This window comes from Tubulanus polymorphus, chromosome 2 (genome assembly GCF_964204645.1).
Source record: "Tubulanus polymorphus chromosome 2, tnTubPoly1.2, whole genome shotgun sequence".
NCBI classification, from domain to species: domain Eukaryota; kingdom Metazoa; phylum Nemertea; class Palaeonemertea; order Tubulaniformes; family Tubulanidae; genus Tubulanus; species Tubulanus polymorphus.
The window spans coordinates 20519539-20540528 of record NC_134026.1 but is presented as its reverse complement, the minus strand read 5'-3'; the positions used below and the strand labels follow the sequence as shown (position 1 = coordinate 20540528).

Genomic DNA, 20990 nt, shown 5'->3' with positions numbered 1-20990 from the left:
CGAACGTATGATGAATCTACGATTTAATCTTTTTTTCCGAAAGTTTCGAAAACAATCTTAATCCAGTCATACGCCTAGTTTTATCATCTACAATAATAGACGGAGCGGGTCACGTTTCATCCGAGCGCATGCCGAACGCCTAGTTTTATCATCTACAATAATAGACGAAGCGGGTCACGTTTCATCCGAGCGCATGCCGAGCGCTTATGCTTAAAAGTAGCCACGACAAATCGATACGCAGAATAATTTTGTACACGGACGATCTCGGCATGAAAAATTCAGTTGATGATATCGCGAAATGTCACGATATATTGGAGATCGAGTTCTTGTGGCCGGACAATGGTCAGCCGCTCTCTACACCGACTATCGAAAATCATTCGAATGACGTCATTACCGATGAATGACAGTGATGTCACGGCGTGGCGTCTGCTGATGGACGGATAATCCGACCGTCCGTCGAAGCGGAAGGAAATTATCGACCGGATGTGACCGTATGACGTCATCAACTTTAACAAAACGTACGCATACGGAACGCTGTAAACACTAAAAAGCATATATATATATATATATATATATATATATATATATATATATATATATATATATATATATATATATATATATATATATATATATATATATATATATGTATATATATATATATATATATATATATATATATATTTATTCATTTATATATATGTATTTATCGGTTTGCCACTGATGACGTCAACACAGATACGTCGTTTTCGATCTATAGGCCTAACCTGGCGTTGACAACTTCGTAGATTTTGCAAAGATCCTCTCAACAAACATTCGTACGAATTCCGTCTCAACATGGCGTCGCTGACTATCGCAAGTGTCCTTTCAGAACTACGAATACGGCGCGATGTTCGGAATTTCAACCACGATAGGAATCTCCCCCGCCCCCAAGAGTCCCCTTTCCGTTGATAATTTTGAACGACAAGTTCGATGTTTTGTGAGAATGAGTTCACCAATCGTTTTGTATGTTATTATGAGTTCATCTCTCTATATAGCTTCATTAACGAAATAGATTAAACGTTATATCACCTAGTCCGTACACACAGAAAACATTTTCTATACAGCCGCTAGTCATTCGAGATAATGAGTTTTGATCAGATGATGGAATCAACGCGCATAATTGTACTGCAAAGAACAATTTTGACAGACGGAATACCAACGACTCTTTCGAACCGAGCAAGAAAAGGGTCAATTTTCTCGTTGCCTCCTGCGGAATGTCAATGAATACCTAAAATGCTTCCAGCTGCCATCCAGCTCGCAAAGGTCAGATTGATATCACCGAATTTCCAAACTAACCGTTCATTAAAAAAGGAAGACAAAAATCGGACTATTCACACACTACAAAAAATGTTATGTACGATACACGATTTAAGCTTTATAGGTATTTTCTAAATTAGGCAGCAAACATATATTAAAATCCCAACCAGTCCCAGCCAGTTCGGGCTGGATGGATGAGTGTCTGTTTACACGAACTGGAACCGAAATTTCCAAATTTGTACTTCGATTTAAACAAAAAAATTTCTTAAATTCGACCGACATCCAGCTATATCCGTACTACAATTTCCGATTTCAAAATTAAACCTACTCTTTCGTTCTCGGTGTGATAGGCTTGTAAGGGTAACCAGAGTATGAATGAAATTTCTTTTAAAAAAAGGAGAACAGAAAAAACACCCTAAGATGAATTCGCTGAAGTATACCTTAAGTCGGCAAAAGCGAGTCAATGACCAATTTCCTTCATTTTGTCTCGCAGTTGTAGCATAAAATAAACCATTAGTTGACGACTAATGTTCGCTACTCTACGTCGGAAATTACCCGCGCGTCAAAGCGAGATTACCCGAGCATTTCGAGGCGCGAATGTTACGCCGGCTGATAAGATCCCCTAAAGAAACTAATTCATGCTATCTATGAACCGGTGGAAGTTTTTCTCATTAGCGGGTCCAGGTCGGATGGAAAAATGTTATCGGCACTTCGATGAGCGGTGATCACGGTGCGATGTGTTAGCCATGCACTTTTAGTTTCGTTCATAAAATGTTTTGAGTAACTCATTACTACCGGTATTGAGCGGTTGTCTAAGCCCGACGCGCAAGATGGGAATACAAGAAAACTGGAACCATGTTTCTGGGTGTTTCCCTGTGCCGTGTTAGTTTACGAGCAACGAGAAACATGTTTCCCGGAAAAACGAGTTTCCGAGATCAAACATATTTTTCTGTATGTTTGCGTTACCATGTTTCCCTGTTTCCCTGCGTTGTGTGTGCGTCGGTCTTAAAAATTCCATCCTAACTATCCTTTGAAATTCAAAATGAATTCATCATCATCATCAAATTCCATCACCCTAACCAGGTCTGAACTGATGCGCTCGTTATTCGCACACTGTCTTTACATGCCTTGTCAAGGTCAAATGAAGGTCGACGAAGCTTTCGGGAGTATCATGTTGCGTTTGAAATACCGAATCATTGAAATTCACCTTTAAACAGCCGCTGTCGTACCGCCATCGATCTATAGGCGTCCTTTGAAAGTTTCGTCAATAGATATTAACGATTCTACGAGGCCGCGGCATAACCTGATCCTGCACGGAAGGCATCTTTATCCGTTCAAACCGGCTGCACGACATTCGAAAGGCAAGGACTCATGTTCGAGTAATTCCGTCGTTATTCAACAATGTTATCAGCGTACCAATGAAATAAAACGCCTTCTGTATATAGTCAACGAGGAAGAGATTCATTTTTGATTTGTCATAACCGTGTAGTATGCCCTGTGTATAAACTGTATGTTTATGCAGACCTCTTATTTATAACGTTCACATGGCGCTAGATTCCATGAACTTTCTGTGAAATTGATATCGAAGTCTGAGCTAGAAACAAAGGAACAGCCATCTTATTCTCAAAAATAGTTTAAACACAAAAGCTACATATTTTACTTACTCCTTTATCTAAACGACGCGTACATATTCTCATAAAATTCAGGTTATCACGATAAACATGATGCTCAATAATGTGTTACCATAAAGTATATATATATAAGTTGAATGTACAGTATAACGCGCTTAGATTGTCAATATAAATAGTCCCCCAACGAAAGGGTTAATTACGATCGGTTTTATTCGGATTGTCACTTACTTCGGACTGAAATTCCAATCCACTCTAGGTTATTTCTGTTCAAACGAGAAAACGGATTTCAGAAAATTTTCCAGTCCTAAGTGATCCGTATAAATCGAGCTCCACCGTAATATGAAATTGTGTTTGTATGAAAACCGTAACACTTAGATGAAAATTACGTTGCGCCCATAGATGTTGCTAAATTGTCACCTTCGTACGATCAGATTAACTATAGCCAAGATTCGGTGAGATCGAATTTCCCAAAATAAAATGAAGTTGAAAAAAGTTCTCAAAAAATTCAAATACGCTATGAACAAGGTGAGTTTGAACAGCGAAAAGAGTCAGAATTGTCGTTCAATTACTCAATTCATGCCAGTTCCATAGCAGCACAATTTGCTTATCATCTCCAATTTGCTTGTTGGTGCGTTGTATATACGTAATTGCGTCCATTAACCTGTCAGTTTCCCTCTCGGCATCGTATACCTTCCATCGAGTGTATGCTATTCGCGGTCACTCAAAGCTAGGGTGGGAGAAAACATACCTGCTTGATGTCTCGCCGCCGACTCCCCTTCATTAGGTTACAATCTTCTCAACGCTATCACTGATTGGTAACGAAAATGGGCGCAGGAACAGGGGATAATGACAATAAAATTTGATATATGTTCCTTAACTCGAGGTTACATCCACAGCTTAACATTTTTTACATTCGTTCGATTTCGTTCGGATCAAATCCTCTACTATATGTTATGCCTAATTCCAAACGGAAAACACCGAAAATAATAATTCATATGGACGAATGGATCAGATTGGAATTCTATTTTCTTAATTTTCCACAACCTAAGATAACTTTTTAACCAGCAGGGTCCATCCACAGTTGTGAACAACTGTCCCGCATTAAGCCAGCGGCTAGATATCATAGTTACAAAGACATTTTAATAGTTACTTCGCCAAAACTATCCACTGGTTAACTCCTGATATTGGCCAAGAACGTGACAAAATAACAAAATTGCGACATTTTGTCAGCTTTGCCAGAACAAGCGAAATCCACATGTTAGAGCTATTAATTGCAATTTGTTCCTACGACGATGCGAAATGCTTGAGAATTGTAGGTGCCGAGTTCGCCTCTACGCAGTTATACCGGAAATTTGTATGTATAACGATAAATCAATTGTCGCGTCACAATATTCTACTAATTGCTGAGAAAAGTAGGAATTCACTCACACGAGCTGAGAGTTGCCGTGTGTACCGAAGATTTATCGCCGTCTCCCTCGAAAAACCGACGCCGGAAGCCAAATGCTGGATTTCGAGACTTGAATCTAGACAATTAGCGAGTGATTAACGCGACAAGTGATTGTTTCCAATTCAATTCAATTAAGACATAATCTATATAGGTTCGGCACTTGTTCCCGTAGTACAGAACTTGACGAATAAGGAATTTGACGCACATGGATTGCAGTGTTGATGAAATGAAATATTCTACTTCGTGAAAGTTGTCTACTATTTGAACTAAATGAGATCCCGATAACTTTCCAGCCATCATGACTATGGTAACATTAGAAGCTTTGTTTATTACACAGAGTATCCCGTGGGTATCGGGCCGTTTCATTTAACAAATCTTCTGGGCCTTGTTATAGTACTGGACTGGTATTATTTTAAACCGGCTGATTAACTCGATTGAAAATGTATTGAATTAGCCCCCGGGTTCACAGTCTATAAAACTGGGCCCTGATGTTCCCGGCTTTAATTACTAAGCATATTAAAGTACGTAACCTTCATGATGATCCCCAGCCCGCAGAGTAATAGAAATTTTCAACATGGTTGCGAGACACTGATCCGGTTCAATCAACTTCTTTGTTTTAACCCTAGCCAGTCGTTAATCCATATGGAACAGTCCACCATTACTCCACCTGCTTACGGCATGAGCACGTCAAGGTTGTTAGCAAAATTCAAAGTTACACAATACGTTAGCAATATTATAAAAAGTGTATTGAAGTGTTAGTTATTTCCACTTACTGGGACTGGTTCACCGCACCTAAACTGTGACTCAATCTATTAAGCTATATTCGATCTAAAAATAAGAAATATGTATAGAAGCTCGACATATTTTTGGAAAGTCGTATTGATCCGAGAGCCCGCGGTTTGTTTTTGAGATCGAGTTACTAGTAACAACATATCTCGTAGCCGATTTTGCATCGATTCTAGCACATAGTCTAGTTGTGATGATATAGATGAAGGTGTTGTTTGCTGAGCGCATAATCAAAAAATGTAGACCGGGGCCGGTGGTTGACACGGACTAATAGAATTAGAGATCGTTGTTTTTTTTTCATTTATTTTCTAATAGAAAAGCTGCGGAGGAACCAGCGGAAACCAGAAGAAAACATGTCTTGAAGTATGCCTACGTTATCATCTAATATGAATCTCAATCATCGAGATGTTTTGCATTGGATTCTCTGATTGCCATGAAGTACAGCAGTAAATTACAAATTATGTTCGTAGATCATTCTTTGTATACATAACTTTCACACAAACTGATGAAAATGTTAAGAAATGAGCTATTCGCTTTTTCTCAATGAGGATATAATAATTTATTTACTTATAACAACACTATGATTATAATTTCTTAGATAAAGTTTCATAGATGCATATGTACATGAATAAGAAAGTCAAACCCAAGCCCTAGGAGCTGTGTCTGATAGGGGAATTGCCCTGTAAAAGGGGAATTCATAAACGAGGCCATTTGATTTGTGTTTTCTGTAGCTTCAACCGGCTCGTGAGCAATCTACACATCAATACGCAACGTTTATGCGTAAAACATCGCAGTCCGTGTTTTTCCCCTTTAAAATCTTTATCTAACATCTGAATGAAAATGCGTAGGTTTGCATGTCACAGATTTCAAAGGGATATTCATTATCTATGATGAAGGGAAAGATCGTTATAAAAATCACCAGAAACAGAGGCAGCATTCAAGTTGACGAGTTATTATTTTCAATCGCGATGGATGTCTACAAGACTGTCTTAAAAATAAATCTGGTTCTTTTATTCGTCGTTCCTAACATACATATAGACTCGTAGCGATACTGACCATAATTGAAATAAGGTTTCTGATAATCATGTTAGAAAACAAAGCACATGATGCCATTTCGAACTGGCGAACTGACGATGGAATCTGGTTTTGTCCTCTGATGTTGGTTTCATTTGAACTCACTCGCGCTCTGAGATGACGATTTCCAATCGTGTGGCTTACACTTCCTGCAAGTGTTTCTTTCATGGTTTTTGGTGCAAAGCCAGATCCCAGCGGCGATGTCTCCATCGACGACTATCGCGCGCACACACAACAGAGACAGCGGCGCATAAGCCTTTTGACATTTCGAAATAGAGAAAAAACTGGCGTGTACCGGTAAAGGAAAAACTGATGAATCTATTCGTTTGCTAGCTTTGATCCGATAGCTGTACGCCTAATAGAATCTTCTCAACGGCGGCCCGATTGCGAAACGTTTTTGATAAAACATATTAAAAGAATCGGCAGCGATCTGTCAAAGCTTATTAGATCGATCTCGAGTTCCGGTATGGAATTCTCTCAAGGATAAACCGCCTCCTTGATATGTTTTGCTCGTTTGCCGAGCTATGAGGCAGACATTCTGAATTCTCTTACAAGTTACATCGCGGTTCGTGCGCCAACAGATATTTCGAAAATTTCACAGAATTCGCATCCTCCCTCGGCAGGGATTCGAACCTGATGACATCGAGACTCGCCACGACACGAAACCCTGCCACACTAGACCGGGTGCGCAGTTTCATGCGCAGGTTAGCTGTTAGAAAAGAAAAGGTAAGCGATTTTTTCTACCGGCCACAGTTAGGTTTCGCTCTGCGCATGTTCTGAATATACCGGAAGTAAACAAACCGTGACGTACGCGGAAGTAAAGTTCAGCACATGTAAGTCGCAATTGAAATTAATTCTTTTTCTCTCTTTCTTCTACATGAAATACGTGTGCCACAAATGATGTTTTTTCATGTCAAATGTATTTTGGACAAAAAGGAAGATCCAATACTCAGAACAGTAGTTGCCAAATCTGGTAGTCATCTCTTGACCGATGAGGGATTGCGGTCCTTGAAATTAAATTCCTAAACATGGCCCTAGCCCTTGAAGCTGAAAAAAGTACGTATGGCTGTACGGTTATTGATTCTTATATAATAACCCCGATTGTCGCAGGAAACAAATCACGATACAAATATAGTCTATTCAAGAAAGTATGTAGTACTTTGATAACTTTTCTCGTTTTTCATTTACTCTTGAGACTCCTCATAAAATCTATTTGATTACTAGATAAATTTTGAAAACAAATATATGATCATTGGCGGCTACAACAAGGATAGTAATCATTGGGTTCTGGTTGTAAGTAGAATTATGATTATTTGATAATTTCGGTATTTATTTGTCAAATATTAAGTATTTAGAAATAATGCATTTTTTTATTCATATTAGATGATCAAGCCCAAAAACTATGAAATTGTCTACCTTGATCCGTTTGGAGCATCTGATTTTAAAAAGCTCAAGCACTGAAGAATATTAAGTAAGAAATCATTATGAAAACTGCGTTATTCTCTATCGATGTCAATGTATTATGTATAATTTCCAAACTATTTCTCATCTCAATGTAAGGTCTTACTTGACTTACTGAGCCACAGCCCTTGGTAGACATGACATTGATGATATTGAATGGTCCATAATCGAACCGCCTCACCAGAAACAACTTGATGGGCATAGTTGTGGCGTGCTGACTATTTTGGTAGGATTGATTTGTTTAATTTCAATATTATTGATTATTGATCTCATTCAATTACATAAGTGTATTCAACAGTATGCTGGCAGTGTTCTTCAAGGTACTGACACGACCCATATTTCAACAGTAATTGCAAATTCACATCGTTGGACATCAGCCGCTGCACTAGTTAATGAATCAGGTAGGCCCTCGACCTTATAGTTATTAAATTCAAAGTTCATTATAATGCAATCCTTTTTAATTTTAGTGCCAGTATAAATGAACATTAATCAATATCAATATACAGTTCTGTTATTTCTTTTCTAGGAGGAATGCAACTATTGCTATCGATGGTACCATGTGGTGTGTCTACCTCATACTTTAAACCGAAAGATAATTCTAAATTTTGATTGGAAATGTATTTTCTGCAAGCAGTACTGTACTAAGTAAAGAAATAAACACTTAAATTCATGATAAGAAATAAACACAGTAAATTCATTCTATATGCTGAATTCCATTTTATTTTTTGTCTCAATATTTACAACCTGTCATAGAAGGAAACGGATCGGAAATCTTTTCAGATTTTAACTTTAAAATTTCGATTTTATCATCGCAGAATAACGTATACCTATTGACACTGTAATTGACTTTTGACTAGCCATGTGCTTTACTTCCGCGTACGTCACGGTTTGTTTACTTCCGGTATATTCAGAACATGTGCAGTGCGAAACCTAACTGTGGCCGGTAGAAAAAATCGCTTACCGTTAGGAAACTGCTAATGACATCATCTTAGCTGCGAATGTACCTGCGCACGCTGGCTAGTCTCAATGCCATCGGGTTCGAATCCCTGCCGGGGAGGATGTGCCCTGGGCGTGATTTGCCGAAACTTGCTACACGTATTTCCATTTTAAGTTTTGAGGGATGCCGCCCTTGTATATGATACGTCATTTCATTTTCATTTCGCATGTTCGTTATAAACGAACTACGGAAAAAATTCGAACATTGAACTTGAACTTGAACTTGACATCGCCGGCCGTGTTTGTGTAGATTAATTGGATCGTAACTTTCCACCTGATGTTCTGTCGATAGGCTTAAAATGATGAAATTACCGCCTCTCAAAAGGCTAAATTCAATTGCGACAAGTTTGCGAAACTCAAACAGAAACCAGCTAATCGCGTTCGACCTATTAATGGCGACGCGCTCTCTTTTATTTGCCCAGGCGCTAGATCGTTCGCTCCTCTTTCGTAGACGGAAGCTTTTCAGGAAATCGTATTTACATTTAAACGGAGGATGGTGTATGGAAGAGCACGCAGCCCGTGGCAAGACGGCAATTTCGATTGAACGTAAACTCGACATCGGAGCGCCGAGACGCCCAACGACGCAACCTGCCTTCGCACCGAGAGCACAAATCAGGTGCATTAACAGTAGAATATTCGCACCTATACGTAGAGAATATGAACCCACTGTTTGAAAATTCGGAAATTCAAAAGCAAAATTCATTTTTAAAAAAATAAGCACGACGTTCCGATCAATCACAAGAGATTATCGCCAGTTGCGACGGATTAACTATGAACAGCTGACGATGATCTCTAGTGAGAGATCAAAACGTCGTGTTTTCCACTTTTAAATCTTTGAATAATAATTTTTTCTGAGATTTTTGAATTTATACATAGTCGGGTTCTTGTTATTTTGAATATATACTTTGATACACAAACGGCTGGTTTTTGTGTATAGTTTGAAATAAGAAAAAATATCCCCTTGATTCCAGGTATCCCAGTGTGTAAGAACGATAAATATATGTTATATCGGTTTCACGGAGTATAAAATGCATGAAAAATGTTTACGTCATTTGACAGATTCTTCTATTGCGCGTCTATTCTCTCTATCCTTCTTATTCTGTGTAATCCAAATAAAGAATATATACCCAGCTCTAAAGTTGTGATTCAAGTACACGTTATAATATCTATTCTGTCAGCTCTTTCACACCTTTCATCGCACTCACCATTACAAACAAATTAACAAAAACACTATCGACGTTTGTGATGCAATTCGATGTCAAGTGCCTTTTGCGTGGTATCGACATCAGTCCACATAGGGTGGTAGGTTTATTTACATATTTATCTATTTCAATGTATCATACGTCTCTGAATTTCGAAGGGTATCATTGGTCTAGCTTACGCAGACTTTTCATTCATAACAATTTATTATGCAGACAACATACCTTTACAGATTTTAGCATTCACGTTGAATTCTTGAATTTTCCATAAATCCCCTTGGTATTTATAGCAAAATTTGCAAAAAAATGTGCGCACAACAATACGCGATAGAGCTTCTGAGAAGTATCAAGATCAGAGTGCCCCTAGCGGTTATGATAATAAAAGGGGCATTTTTTGAATTAACAAAAACAAGTCGGAACACAATGCATTAAAGCGCGATAATGATGGTATGAAAAGGGAAAATAATAAGATCAACAGACTGTGGGAGGTCATAGCACCGACCGAGAAATGGAGAAGAAACAAGGCAATATGTACGATGCATTATGCATCCGAAATATTTCCTTTTGTCCATCCATAATCACCTGGATAAGATAAGTAATCGCGATGGAATTTATAGTTGCATATATTTATATACATGAATACATACAGACTTGCTATCGTAGCGCGCTATAGACAATATGTTTTTTAAATGATACCTTAAAGCACAAACACTAACACATTTTATAATCAAAATGACACCCGAATCCATGCAGAATTCCACCGATTTTCTAGAAGTCATGGGATGTATTCAAATGCGGACAGTTCTCAGAATAAGCCCCGTCCACGCAAAGAAATATCAACGCGGCTATCTAAATGACGAATCTAGATGAAGGGTAGATGCGAAATATTGCTCGGAGCTATCCCTTCTCGTCCCACCGACTGAATTGCAAATGAAGTCATTTTGTCGTCACATCGATAATCGGAAATTTTTGGATTCGAATCCTAGAACTTAAGGAACTAATGAAGACAGGCAAGTTATTTTTATCGATTGGCAGCCTTAAATTGGTACCTGTACCGTTTTATTTGGTTTAGCATTTTCAGCGGTGTCTTAAGAATTCTAAAGATCTGAGGATATATAATAGTGAAGATAATCAAGGCATAACAATAGGATTCTCTGTCCGGTCAAACAGAAACTCCTATATTCCATTGAGTTTTATTTGCAGCGCAAGAATTACTTTTGCCAACTCCTTGTTTTTGAATGGTATTTTATGGTAGTGACTTATTTCATACTATATAAACATGTTTATTGTTACGGGCGTATGGAAGCCTTGCGCTCACGTAACAGCGACTAGCGCCTGGCCTTTAACAATCAAAAATTCAAAAGACAGCCAATATAGCATTCGTGACGTTAATGCATATAATATGACCTCTTTAAGTAATTTCGATTTTACTTTGTTCGGCACACTTTCCATTCGAAATTGGACACGTTTGAAGAATGATATGCGCGTATTTTCCAAGGCTATCCATTTTAACTAATAATGATTCCTTTCCTTCAAGGCAAAAGGAAATTATGTATATCATATATATATGGAACTATATGGACTGCATGTATTTAGAAGTTAAAGGCAACTCATATTGTGAACTGTCTCAGTCATTGCCGTGCTTGAAGGCAATTATGCAAGTTCTCCATTTCAGAGTGTTCACGGTTCAGGTGGACAACAGCACGCAATACTGGAACTTGTAAGTTGTGACGGCACGCAAGGTCGGGGCACCGAAGGTCAATAATCTCCGTGTCGGAAGTTACCCCGGGCGAATTTTAAAGATAGCCGATACGGCGCGGATAACATCCACCGGGTTGGCCACCGATCTCAGATGGACCTCATACGATCCACAGCAGGCTTGTCCGCGCGAAAAATCTTTATACGTTTACGTGCATAGCGCCGTCATCGGAAAAACGGATTACAATCAATCCGAATTCGTTAGAAACTATAGACGTCAAAACGAGCGCGCATCGACGCTGAAGCTGATTAACGAAATCGCGTAATCATTGACGTATTGCTTAGAAATCAACGAAATGACCTTATCTGTTAACTGTTCGACGATAAGACAGAAACAGGCAATCATCGATGATGAATTGGCTGGCAGCTTCGAGACGCTTTTCATCTTATTCGCAATAAATTTCACGGAAATCACCGGTTTTGACAAGGAACCGGGTGATCTGGAAACGTTCATTCGTCGTCGTAAATTCCTATCTCTCGCGCCCAGAATTTAATTGAAATTTTCATTCCACCATATCCGTGGCGTTTAGGATTCCGTAATCGGGAATCGTTTATTCTTGTTCGATAGTGTGGCACCTTTAAAAAGGCCGCGCTCCTACGGGCCAGGCACTATCGGGGTCAGTACTATTTTATCAGATCGAAGAATCCGTTTGCCTCCAATCGCGGCCGAGTCCAAAACCTCCTTTCTGTCGAGGTGGTGTGATTCCGGTCATAAATGGAGATGGGATGGAGACTTCGGTCATAAAAAAGTACGCCCTTGGTCGTACCAGACCTCAACCTCGGTAAGGTATAGTTTTCTCCAGGACTTTCCTTCAGGACTTTCTTATTTAGGCTAATTAGGACTGCTTTATGTTAGGTATCATCTATTATATCATATATTATATTATTTTTGATCATGAACATTCCGTTATATTCATATAATTGAATTTAGTGGAAATTCGTTGTTCCTTTTTTCAATTTTTGTTACCAGTCAGTAATCGATCCAATTATTTACACATGGATTCGAGGCGGCGCCCGTTTCGTCGCAAGAGCGAGGAAGCGCTTGAAACTTGCAACGACCCGGTATGTTTTTATGTTTTAACGTCAGTAGCCTAAATCACCACGTTCCAAAATGAAAATTCTGTAAGCCTATATGTAAACAGAACCCGCTAACGGCGCGGATGGTGTACCGGGGAATGTATGTTTATGTACCGATCTTTAACTGACCATGTTGAGTCGGAGCACTACGAAATGTTTGAATTAACATTTTGCTGAGAAAAATCTAGATACATATTGCATTAGTGAATTGCAGCAACGTTTGTTCACACGCCGATGAATTTCGCATCGAAAATTAATATCGATAAGCGATATCGTCTTCTTGTTACCGTCGTTATATACCAAGGGAGGTGGAAGCCAGATATCGAATACGTTTCTGAAGTGAGATGAGCATTCATATCGAGTGAGAGGGAGGGAGGGAGGAGGGAGAGAGAGAGAGAGAGAGAGAGAGAGAGAGAGAGAGAGAGAGAGAGAGAGAGAGAGAGAGAGAGAGAGAGAGAGAGAGAGAGAGAGAGAGAGAGAGAGAGAGAGAGAGAGAGCGAGAGAGAGAGAGAGAGAGAGAGAGAGAGAGAGAGAGAGAGAGAGAGAGAGAGAGAGAGAGAGAGAGAGAGAGAGAGAGAGAGAGAGAGAGAGAGAGAGAGAGAGAGAGAGAGAGAGAGAGAGAGAGAGAGAGGAGAGAGAGAGAGAGAGAGAGAGAGAGAGAGGAGAGAGAGAGAGAGAGAGAGAGAGAGAGAGAGAGAGAGAGAGAGAGAGAGAGAGAGAGAGAGAGAGAGAGAGAGAGAAGAGAGAGAGAGAGAGAGAGAGAGAGAGAGAGAGAGAGAGAGAGAGAGAGAGAGAGAGAGAGAGAGAGAGAGAGAGAGAGAGAGAGAGAGAGAGAGAGAGAGAGAGAGAAGAGAGAGAGAGAGAGAGAGAGAGAGAGAGAGAGAGAGAGAGAGAGAGAGAGAGAGAGAGAGAGAGAGAGAGAGAGAGAGAGAGAGAGAGAGAGAGAGAGAGAGAGAGAGAGAGAGAGAGAGAGAGAGAGAGAGAGAGAGAGAGAGAGAGAGAGAGAGAGAGAGAGAGAGAGAGAGAGAGAGAGAGAGAGGAGAGGAGAGAGAAGAGAGATGAGAGAGAGAGAGAGAGAAGAGGACTCTACATTACCATGCACACACTAGAGCTGTCCTTGTCAAGGAATTAATGATTATATATACATTGGCAGGAGTCGAGCGTATTCAGATATTTTGTTTGATTAGTCTAAAGACGGATGGTGAGGTTTCCCAAGGGCACATGTCACTGTTACTGCTGTGTTAAATGATGCTTACAGTCATTTCAGTAAAGTACCCATATGCTTCCTTCAAAAGTAAGCTCGATCAAAAAAAAAGTGGGGCCAGGGCCGGCTGGACCCCTCATTGAATTCGCGCCTGTGACGTCTCAGATTAAATGCGGTCTCATGTCGTCTGTCAAATAACGAAAATTAAGATATCGTGTGGCTCAGGGTTTTTTTCATAGTAAGTACGTTGCAAGTGTAGCGTTTATGAGAAATTTTGCATTCAGATGTATTTACGGAACCAACAAAAACGAGAGCATCGGAAGATTTCACGGAGCGTGTAAAAAAAAGATGGACGTCACAAGAAATAATGCAAGTCGTTTTTCATATCGCGTATGAGCTGTCAACTTCAAAAAAGCGCTTTTTCGAACACTTCGTTGTCGAGTACCTCGGAAAATAATGCCGTCTCGCTTTTTTCAACTGTGGACTTCGTCAGCGCACTCATACCTCGTAGCAGTACACATAAAGAGGACAACATTGCGACCGTATAAGTGCAATTATATTATTAGGGACACGCGTATTGCACAACTGCTAAGACGTTTTCTCTACTTTTTACTACATTATCGAGCCTCCCTGCACTAACATGCTTGGCCTAACAGACATTTAACTGAAATTCTGATTATTATTGTTCTATCGTCCAATAATATTATGATTGACCAATGATCTTACCAATACGGGCGCATAAATAATTACACATAAATAATTAAGCCTGGACTTAGGTCCATGGTCTATGAAAATGAATTGTAGATATGTACTAATCTGAAACTGATAAGTACGTATGCTTAAAGCCGATTCATTATTCTATACAAGTATATAGTACGTACCTTGTCGTCGTCGTCTTTCGCTTTGAATGAACCGACTGCAAACAATATTATGATTATTATTGCCATTACTAGTAAAATTCCTAAAACAGTCGTTATCACGGATAAAAGGGTAACTCGCTTTCCTTGAGGCGGATATATATTGCCGTTTCCTATGTGACCGTCTTGCATATGCCCCGCCGTATAGACGGGATTCACTATCGTGTATTTTTCCTTAGCCATATCGAAGCAACAACTACCCCACGCGTAAACTGTAATCGTCCTAATCGATAGCGATTATTGCCGATTGTAATTAATTAAAAAGAGAGCAACGGCGAGTATGCATTCGCATCGTCAGTCCAATCTCGGCCTGGTCGGCTGCTGCGCGGTCGTCGTCGATTACCGGTGTCAAAGTTGCTGGTGATGAGTAGAAGTGTGCGGCGCCGGCGTTAATCGCGAACAATGATACCAACGCTATTGGAGAACAGCGACGACATTCTCCCCGGCACGCGAAACTAAACTTCCACCCGATTTCCGAACGTGCGCGAAACTGCAGTGTCGCCGGCGTTTAACCGAGTAATGAAACAGTATTGGTCGTTGATAATCGATCTTCGTTTTATCCAATCACCAACAGGTAAGTAGGCCTAGTCGTCGGTATGGATTTATTTATGGGATTACGGTAGCGCCTGCGAGTGTTTATAGATCATTCTATACCAAACGCGCGATTAGTATCATCAGCATTCCATTCGCCATTCGTTTTCGTACGGTTCGACCGTTTACGATTGACCCCATTTGGTAGTCGATAATGTTTGCGCTATCGCTCCCGATTATTGTCCGTGTAAACAAAAGAAATCGATTAAATTTGAGGAAAGTCGATCTCCGGCAGTCGACAAAATTTTCCAACCGGAATAAAATGTTCGAAAGTACTCGTGTTTGGAACAAACGCATATATACATAGCTACGTAAAAGTCAACCTATATTCTTGTTCTTTGCGCCTTTGTTCAACTGCCAATAAAAGCAAATTTAATGCACATGAAATATATCAAAATGGTAATAAAATATCCGGACCACGATTATTTTTATCAATGCGACCTTTTCTTTCTTTCGCGTCTTGTTAGCTATTGTAAGTGGATTTACTAATGCGCCATCTACTGACAATCTTACATATCACAAGAACCACAGGGACTCGTAGATGAAGGCCATTTCGTTGCCAAATGGCTTTTAACCATAGAAACATTTTGATAATTCAGCATGTTGTGAAAAATTGTAAAAGATCTCACGGAAATCCTCTAGGTATGAAGTGGTTATTAGAATCGTGGAGTCTCGTGCCACGCTTTTTTTTAAGAATACAGTTGCGGGAATAATGGAGGATCTAAGTCACTATTCACACCAAACCTCAACTACGAGCCCCTGTGATAAAAACGAAAGATGACGAATGCCATTTCTCATGCGATCGTGAAAAACGCCCGTATTGCTTGACCTTGAAGTGGAGGGAAATTAAGGGTTTCTCATCCCGGGCTCTCATCAGCACATCATACATGTGAGCACAAAGCCGTTTAATCATAGAAAAGCATTTCGGCTTGCTCTGCTTCCATTATTTTATATATATTGTTTAAATTGCTATGTAAGTGTTAACAATCAAAATAATTTTTGTAAGATTTAAATGAAATAAAAAATAGATATTGTATTAAAAAAATTGGCTAGAATTATACATGATGTAAATTGAAATAAGGTTGAATTGTTTAAGTTGACATTACTTTCCACAGCAACGGAACGATTGCCTCAACAGCGGATTATCAATCAAAATTCTGCGCGATATTTTCCCAGAGATCGACGTTTTCGTCCACCAGGTGACGAATGAGTTGATGCCATGCTTGTAACTCGTCGACGTCGCGCTCTGGAGGCACCGCAAACGTCGACAAAAGCTTCCGACAGATGGCGTATTGTTTTTCGACAGCTCGACATTCAACAATAATTCAATGAGAATGGTCTTATGAATCTAGTGATCTTCCCATTCACATAGGCGATAGAATTGATTATCTGGTAACTTAAACTAGCAATCTTACTGTCTCGATTGTATTATCCCCCAGTTTGTATTACTTCTGAATACATGATATGTGTTCTGGACTGGTAAATAAGTGATGATTTTTGTTGTAACTTCGAAAAAAGTCCTCTACAAAAGATTTACGGCAACGGCGCAATTTCCTATTCGGAAATTGCGTCTAAACCGGCGAAATACTGCTTCAAACCGGCTCGCGGGTTGAGAATAAACCGCTTTGATTGGAACTGTTCATTCTAACGCGTTTTTACCATGTCTAGACGCGGAGAAACTGGTTTCAGTGTTTACTAGCCAGGGCTTACGTGTATTGATTAAAACAAGATCGTGTCTTAAACCGAAATCATCGATTTTTTTCATCTTGAAATATGCATCGTCCCTCTTATTTATTGTTGATTTGATTTGACGTCGATTCCGATTCACGTAATCAATCTTCCGTCCGGCTGAAAAAGTGGACTGGTCTTAATTCTTCAAAGTAGAATGAGCCAGAATTCGTATCGCCGATTGATTGTAAATATAAATGTGTATGCTGAATCGTTTTAATCTAGCTTCAATCAACATCTATGAAAATTATGACCATCGTTCTCCGGCTGCGCTAATTCCCAAACAAGCGAAAAAGATCGATCTTTTGACTGAAAGGTCAACATATTCATCGAACATTGAATGACCAAGAATTCATTCATGAAATGGCTCTGTTGGGGGTACTGGAATATTCCGGTACCACTCAAAATTATTGGATCATGAAATCCCGCACATTTTCGATATAGGAGTTACTTCGTGTGTGTATTAGTGCAGGGTGTCACCATAGTTTTTTAAAAAGTGCTGGAACCACTGTCTTTCTTGTAAATCGGAAAAAGACGACTAAGTTGTTGCTCGGCCTGTCCGAACGCCTTACCATCTTAAGAGCATCTTAGGTAGTTATCGGCCAAAAACAGTCGCACTGAGCATGCCTTTCGTCGAAGAATAGAATAGAATGGTTTATTTCTCTCTAATTAATCATTGGCATATAGAGGTTACAAGAATCTATACAATAAAAATCTATAATTCACTAAATTTAAAAACAAGAAAACAGAAATACACATAACAATAATGGTAGACATAACAGATACGTATACATGAAATTTACTTAGGTAGCTCGAGACCAGAATTTACAAATCTAGCGAGTTTGATTAGTTTATTGTTATTTACAGCATTAAGTAATAAGCCTTTTTACAGTTTCCAGGCGCCATTTTTCTGGGTACCCGCCGGGTCCGCATTGTTGAATTTTTTGTCCCTATTTTTCTCCGGTTTAATTTTTTTATTTCGTTCATATCTCTGGATTTGATTAAGATAGAAACAAAGTAGAAATATCGATGAACTCGGCTGATAATAAACTTTTTTATGATATCACTCATTTATAAAGTTAATGCAACAATGTGCGCTGGTGAAGTTATAAACATTGATATCGTCTTCCCGATAATTCAACTTGAATTATTGCTCATCTCATTCAAAAGTCCGTAATTCTTACAAATATTAATCTACATTTTTGAAATTTTCAGGATCAATAGCCATCTATATGTGGTTTTATATACCTTTTACCGTTTTTAATTATCTTTATTAGTTTTTAAGTAATTGCGAGTCAAACTTCCAAAACACGTTTTCTAGAGTAAAATGTGTGCATATTTATATCAAGAAATTTGCCAATTTAACCGGTCCTACATTGTTAAAATCAAAATTTTCAGTAACTATGGAAACAAGGGCACCTAGTTATTTGAAAAAAAATGGTAAATAGAGATATATTTCTAGTAACACAGGGACAGACTACGGGTTTGGAGGGTCGGTAGTCCGGACCCCTGCTCCTTCCCATTAAGATTACCATCTTTGTCAAGACAGTGATCGCATAAAACTTACAAATCTAACATTCATCCTCTTGCAAATTAAATTGTTTTGGATGTATTTGTTTCAACACCGAGGGGCACCCTACTCACAGCCTTAATCTACGGAAAATGTCCTTATTTTTGGACCCCTCTCCCAATCATCTAAGATAGTCAAAAAAGTCGAAATAAGTCTTAGTGTCAGGCATTTAAGTTTCATTGATCTCCCGTCTATATTATATCGTTTCACAGTATATTGCATCAATGAAATATGGCCGTTGGCAGGTGATTCTGGAGCCAGTTGCTCAAAAGTTAACCATCAGAAATACCATGGTGTAATGGCGAGCGCTCGGTCTTCAGTTAAATACCGGTACCCGATTTACATTTTTGAATTTTCAGCAGCAGCTCCACGCAAATGGAAGCAGCCACGGTTGTGTCAAACTTGACGTTTGCAAACCGTTGGATCGGGTTTGCTTTTTTGAGAACGTTCGATGTTCGATCTTTATTACTGATCGTGACACGAGCTGGAAGGTGTTTCAAATTGAATTTGAATATATTAGGCTTAGTCGATTGTGTTGGAAAGATTGGAACTTTGGAATATATTAGTATGTATTGATGAACATAACATTCGTTTACTTTCTGTCAAAATTGATCTCGTGTGTTTGATAGTTGTTTTGAGATTTGGCACGAATTCTAAGTCAGTTTTGATCATACAAGGTCTGTATTAGCCCACTTCACGTAAGTAGCCATGCAAATTTGCGACGTCAATGCGACGCAGCATTGAGACTGTGGTTCTCATACATGTGCCACATAATGTCTGACTTTCACATTTGCAATCGTATACCCGTACGTGCAGTTTTGGAATCGAATGAAACACGTTGGACAAAATGATCTGTTGTGAACCTAGGTAGCTGGTTAAAGCAACACCTGGGTTATTTTGTTTATTTTGACAAATCCTAGAGAATATATATCTTTAATAACCATTTTTCAAAAACCTAGGTGCCCTTATTTCCATGGTTACTTAATAAATTGATTTTCAACAAAGTAGGAAACGGTGAAATTGTAAAATTTCCTGATATAAAGATGCACCCAGGGGACCCGGGAAAACGTGTTTTGGAAGTTTGACTCGCAATTACTTAAAAATTAATAAAGATAATTGAAAACGGTAAAAAGTATATAAGACCACATATAGATGGCTATTGATCCTGAAAATTTCAAAAATGTAGATTAAAATTTGTAAGAATTACGAACTTTTGAATGAGCTGAGCAATAATTCAAGTTGAATTATCGGGAAAACGATATCAATGCTTATAACCTCACCAGCGCGCATTGTTGCATTAACTTTATGATTGAGTAACATAGTAAAAAAACTAATTATCAGCTGAGTCAATCAATATTTTCACTTTGTTTCTATCTTTATCCAATCCAGAGATATGAACGAAATAAAAATATTAACCGGGGAAAAAATAGGGACAAAAAATTCAACAATGCGGACCCGGTGGGTACCCAAAAAATGGCGCCTGGAAACTGTAAAAAGGCTTATTGTGATATGTTTGTTCGCAATAACGCCCTCTGGTGACGCAGATGTATTCACAGAGTAAAGCGGAGGCGACTGGTTTAATATACTGAAATAGTGATAGATGAACAACAATAACCAAATTGAAAACAAATCACTACAATGTTTACGGCGATGCGTTGGCCAGTCCGTATCAATATCATCTGACGCTGTGATATCCGACACGAATTAGCGCGACCACTCGTGTTGAGTGTCGGCGCATGACGCTATGACTTAATATTTTGACACCGCACCCTACGCGCTCCGCGTAAACAGCCCATTATCCGCTCATGCGCCGACAAATTTCTGTCGAGCGCTTCAATGCTAGGAACCCGTACAAACCACCCCTCTATTTTCAGCAATACTTCGCTTAATCTGAACGAGTTATAGGGTATCATTTGATTAATTTGCCGGTTATCGCGTCATCGCTGTCGTTTCTTCGGGAGATTCGACTTTGTCTGGCTTTGGAAACCACTCAACGGCTTCTCGACGTCACAAGATGCAAGAAGCACGCGAGCCTTATAATTCAATTACGGCGCAAATAAATACCGCGCAAATGCGAATTTGATAGCAGGAAAAACGACGGAAAATACGTATATACATCTTCACGAAAATCGACACGTCTTTTTGATCTTAAAATAGGGATTGTCCCTGTTGTTTATTTGGTTTGTAAATTTCGTTAGATTTTTTGACTGAGTGTCCCTTACAGACCCACCACACCTGCCGGGAGCGAAACA

At 39.2% G+C, this 20990-nt stretch overlaps 1 protein-coding gene and 2 long non-coding RNA genes across 4 annotated transcripts in view; 2 read left to right on the top strand and 1 right to left on the bottom strand.

Moving 5' to 3' along the window:
- LOC141899613 (endothelin-converting enzyme 2-like) overlaps nucleotides 1–15706 on the bottom strand; it is a 34762-nt gene extending 19056 nt beyond the window's left edge. The window contains exon 1 of the mRNA XM_074786024.1: nucleotides 14814–15706. Coding sequence (XP_074642125.1) covers nucleotides 14814–15032 — 219 coding nt within the window. The 5' untranslated portion in view covers nucleotides 15033–15706. The remainder of the gene's footprint in view (nucleotides 1–14813) is intronic.
- Nucleotides 6889–7619, top strand: LOC141900593 (uncharacterized). The gene is made up of 3 exons (XR_012618732.1): nucleotides 6889–6963; nucleotides 7174–7293; nucleotides 7462–7619. It is a non-coding gene; the product is annotated as an uncharacterized LOC141900593 (long non-coding RNA).
- Nucleotides 7619–8343, top strand: LOC141900592 (uncharacterized). 2 transcript variants are annotated; one of them, XR_012618731.1, is made up of 4 exons: nucleotides 7619–7708; nucleotides 7798–7924; nucleotides 7997–8099; nucleotides 8225–8343. It is a non-coding gene; the product is annotated as an uncharacterized LOC141900592 (long non-coding RNA). The 2 variants fall into 2 exon arrangements; XR_012618730.1 differs by having other exon boundaries at nucleotides 7985–8099.
- Nucleotides 15707–20990: the final 5284 nt, after the last annotated feature.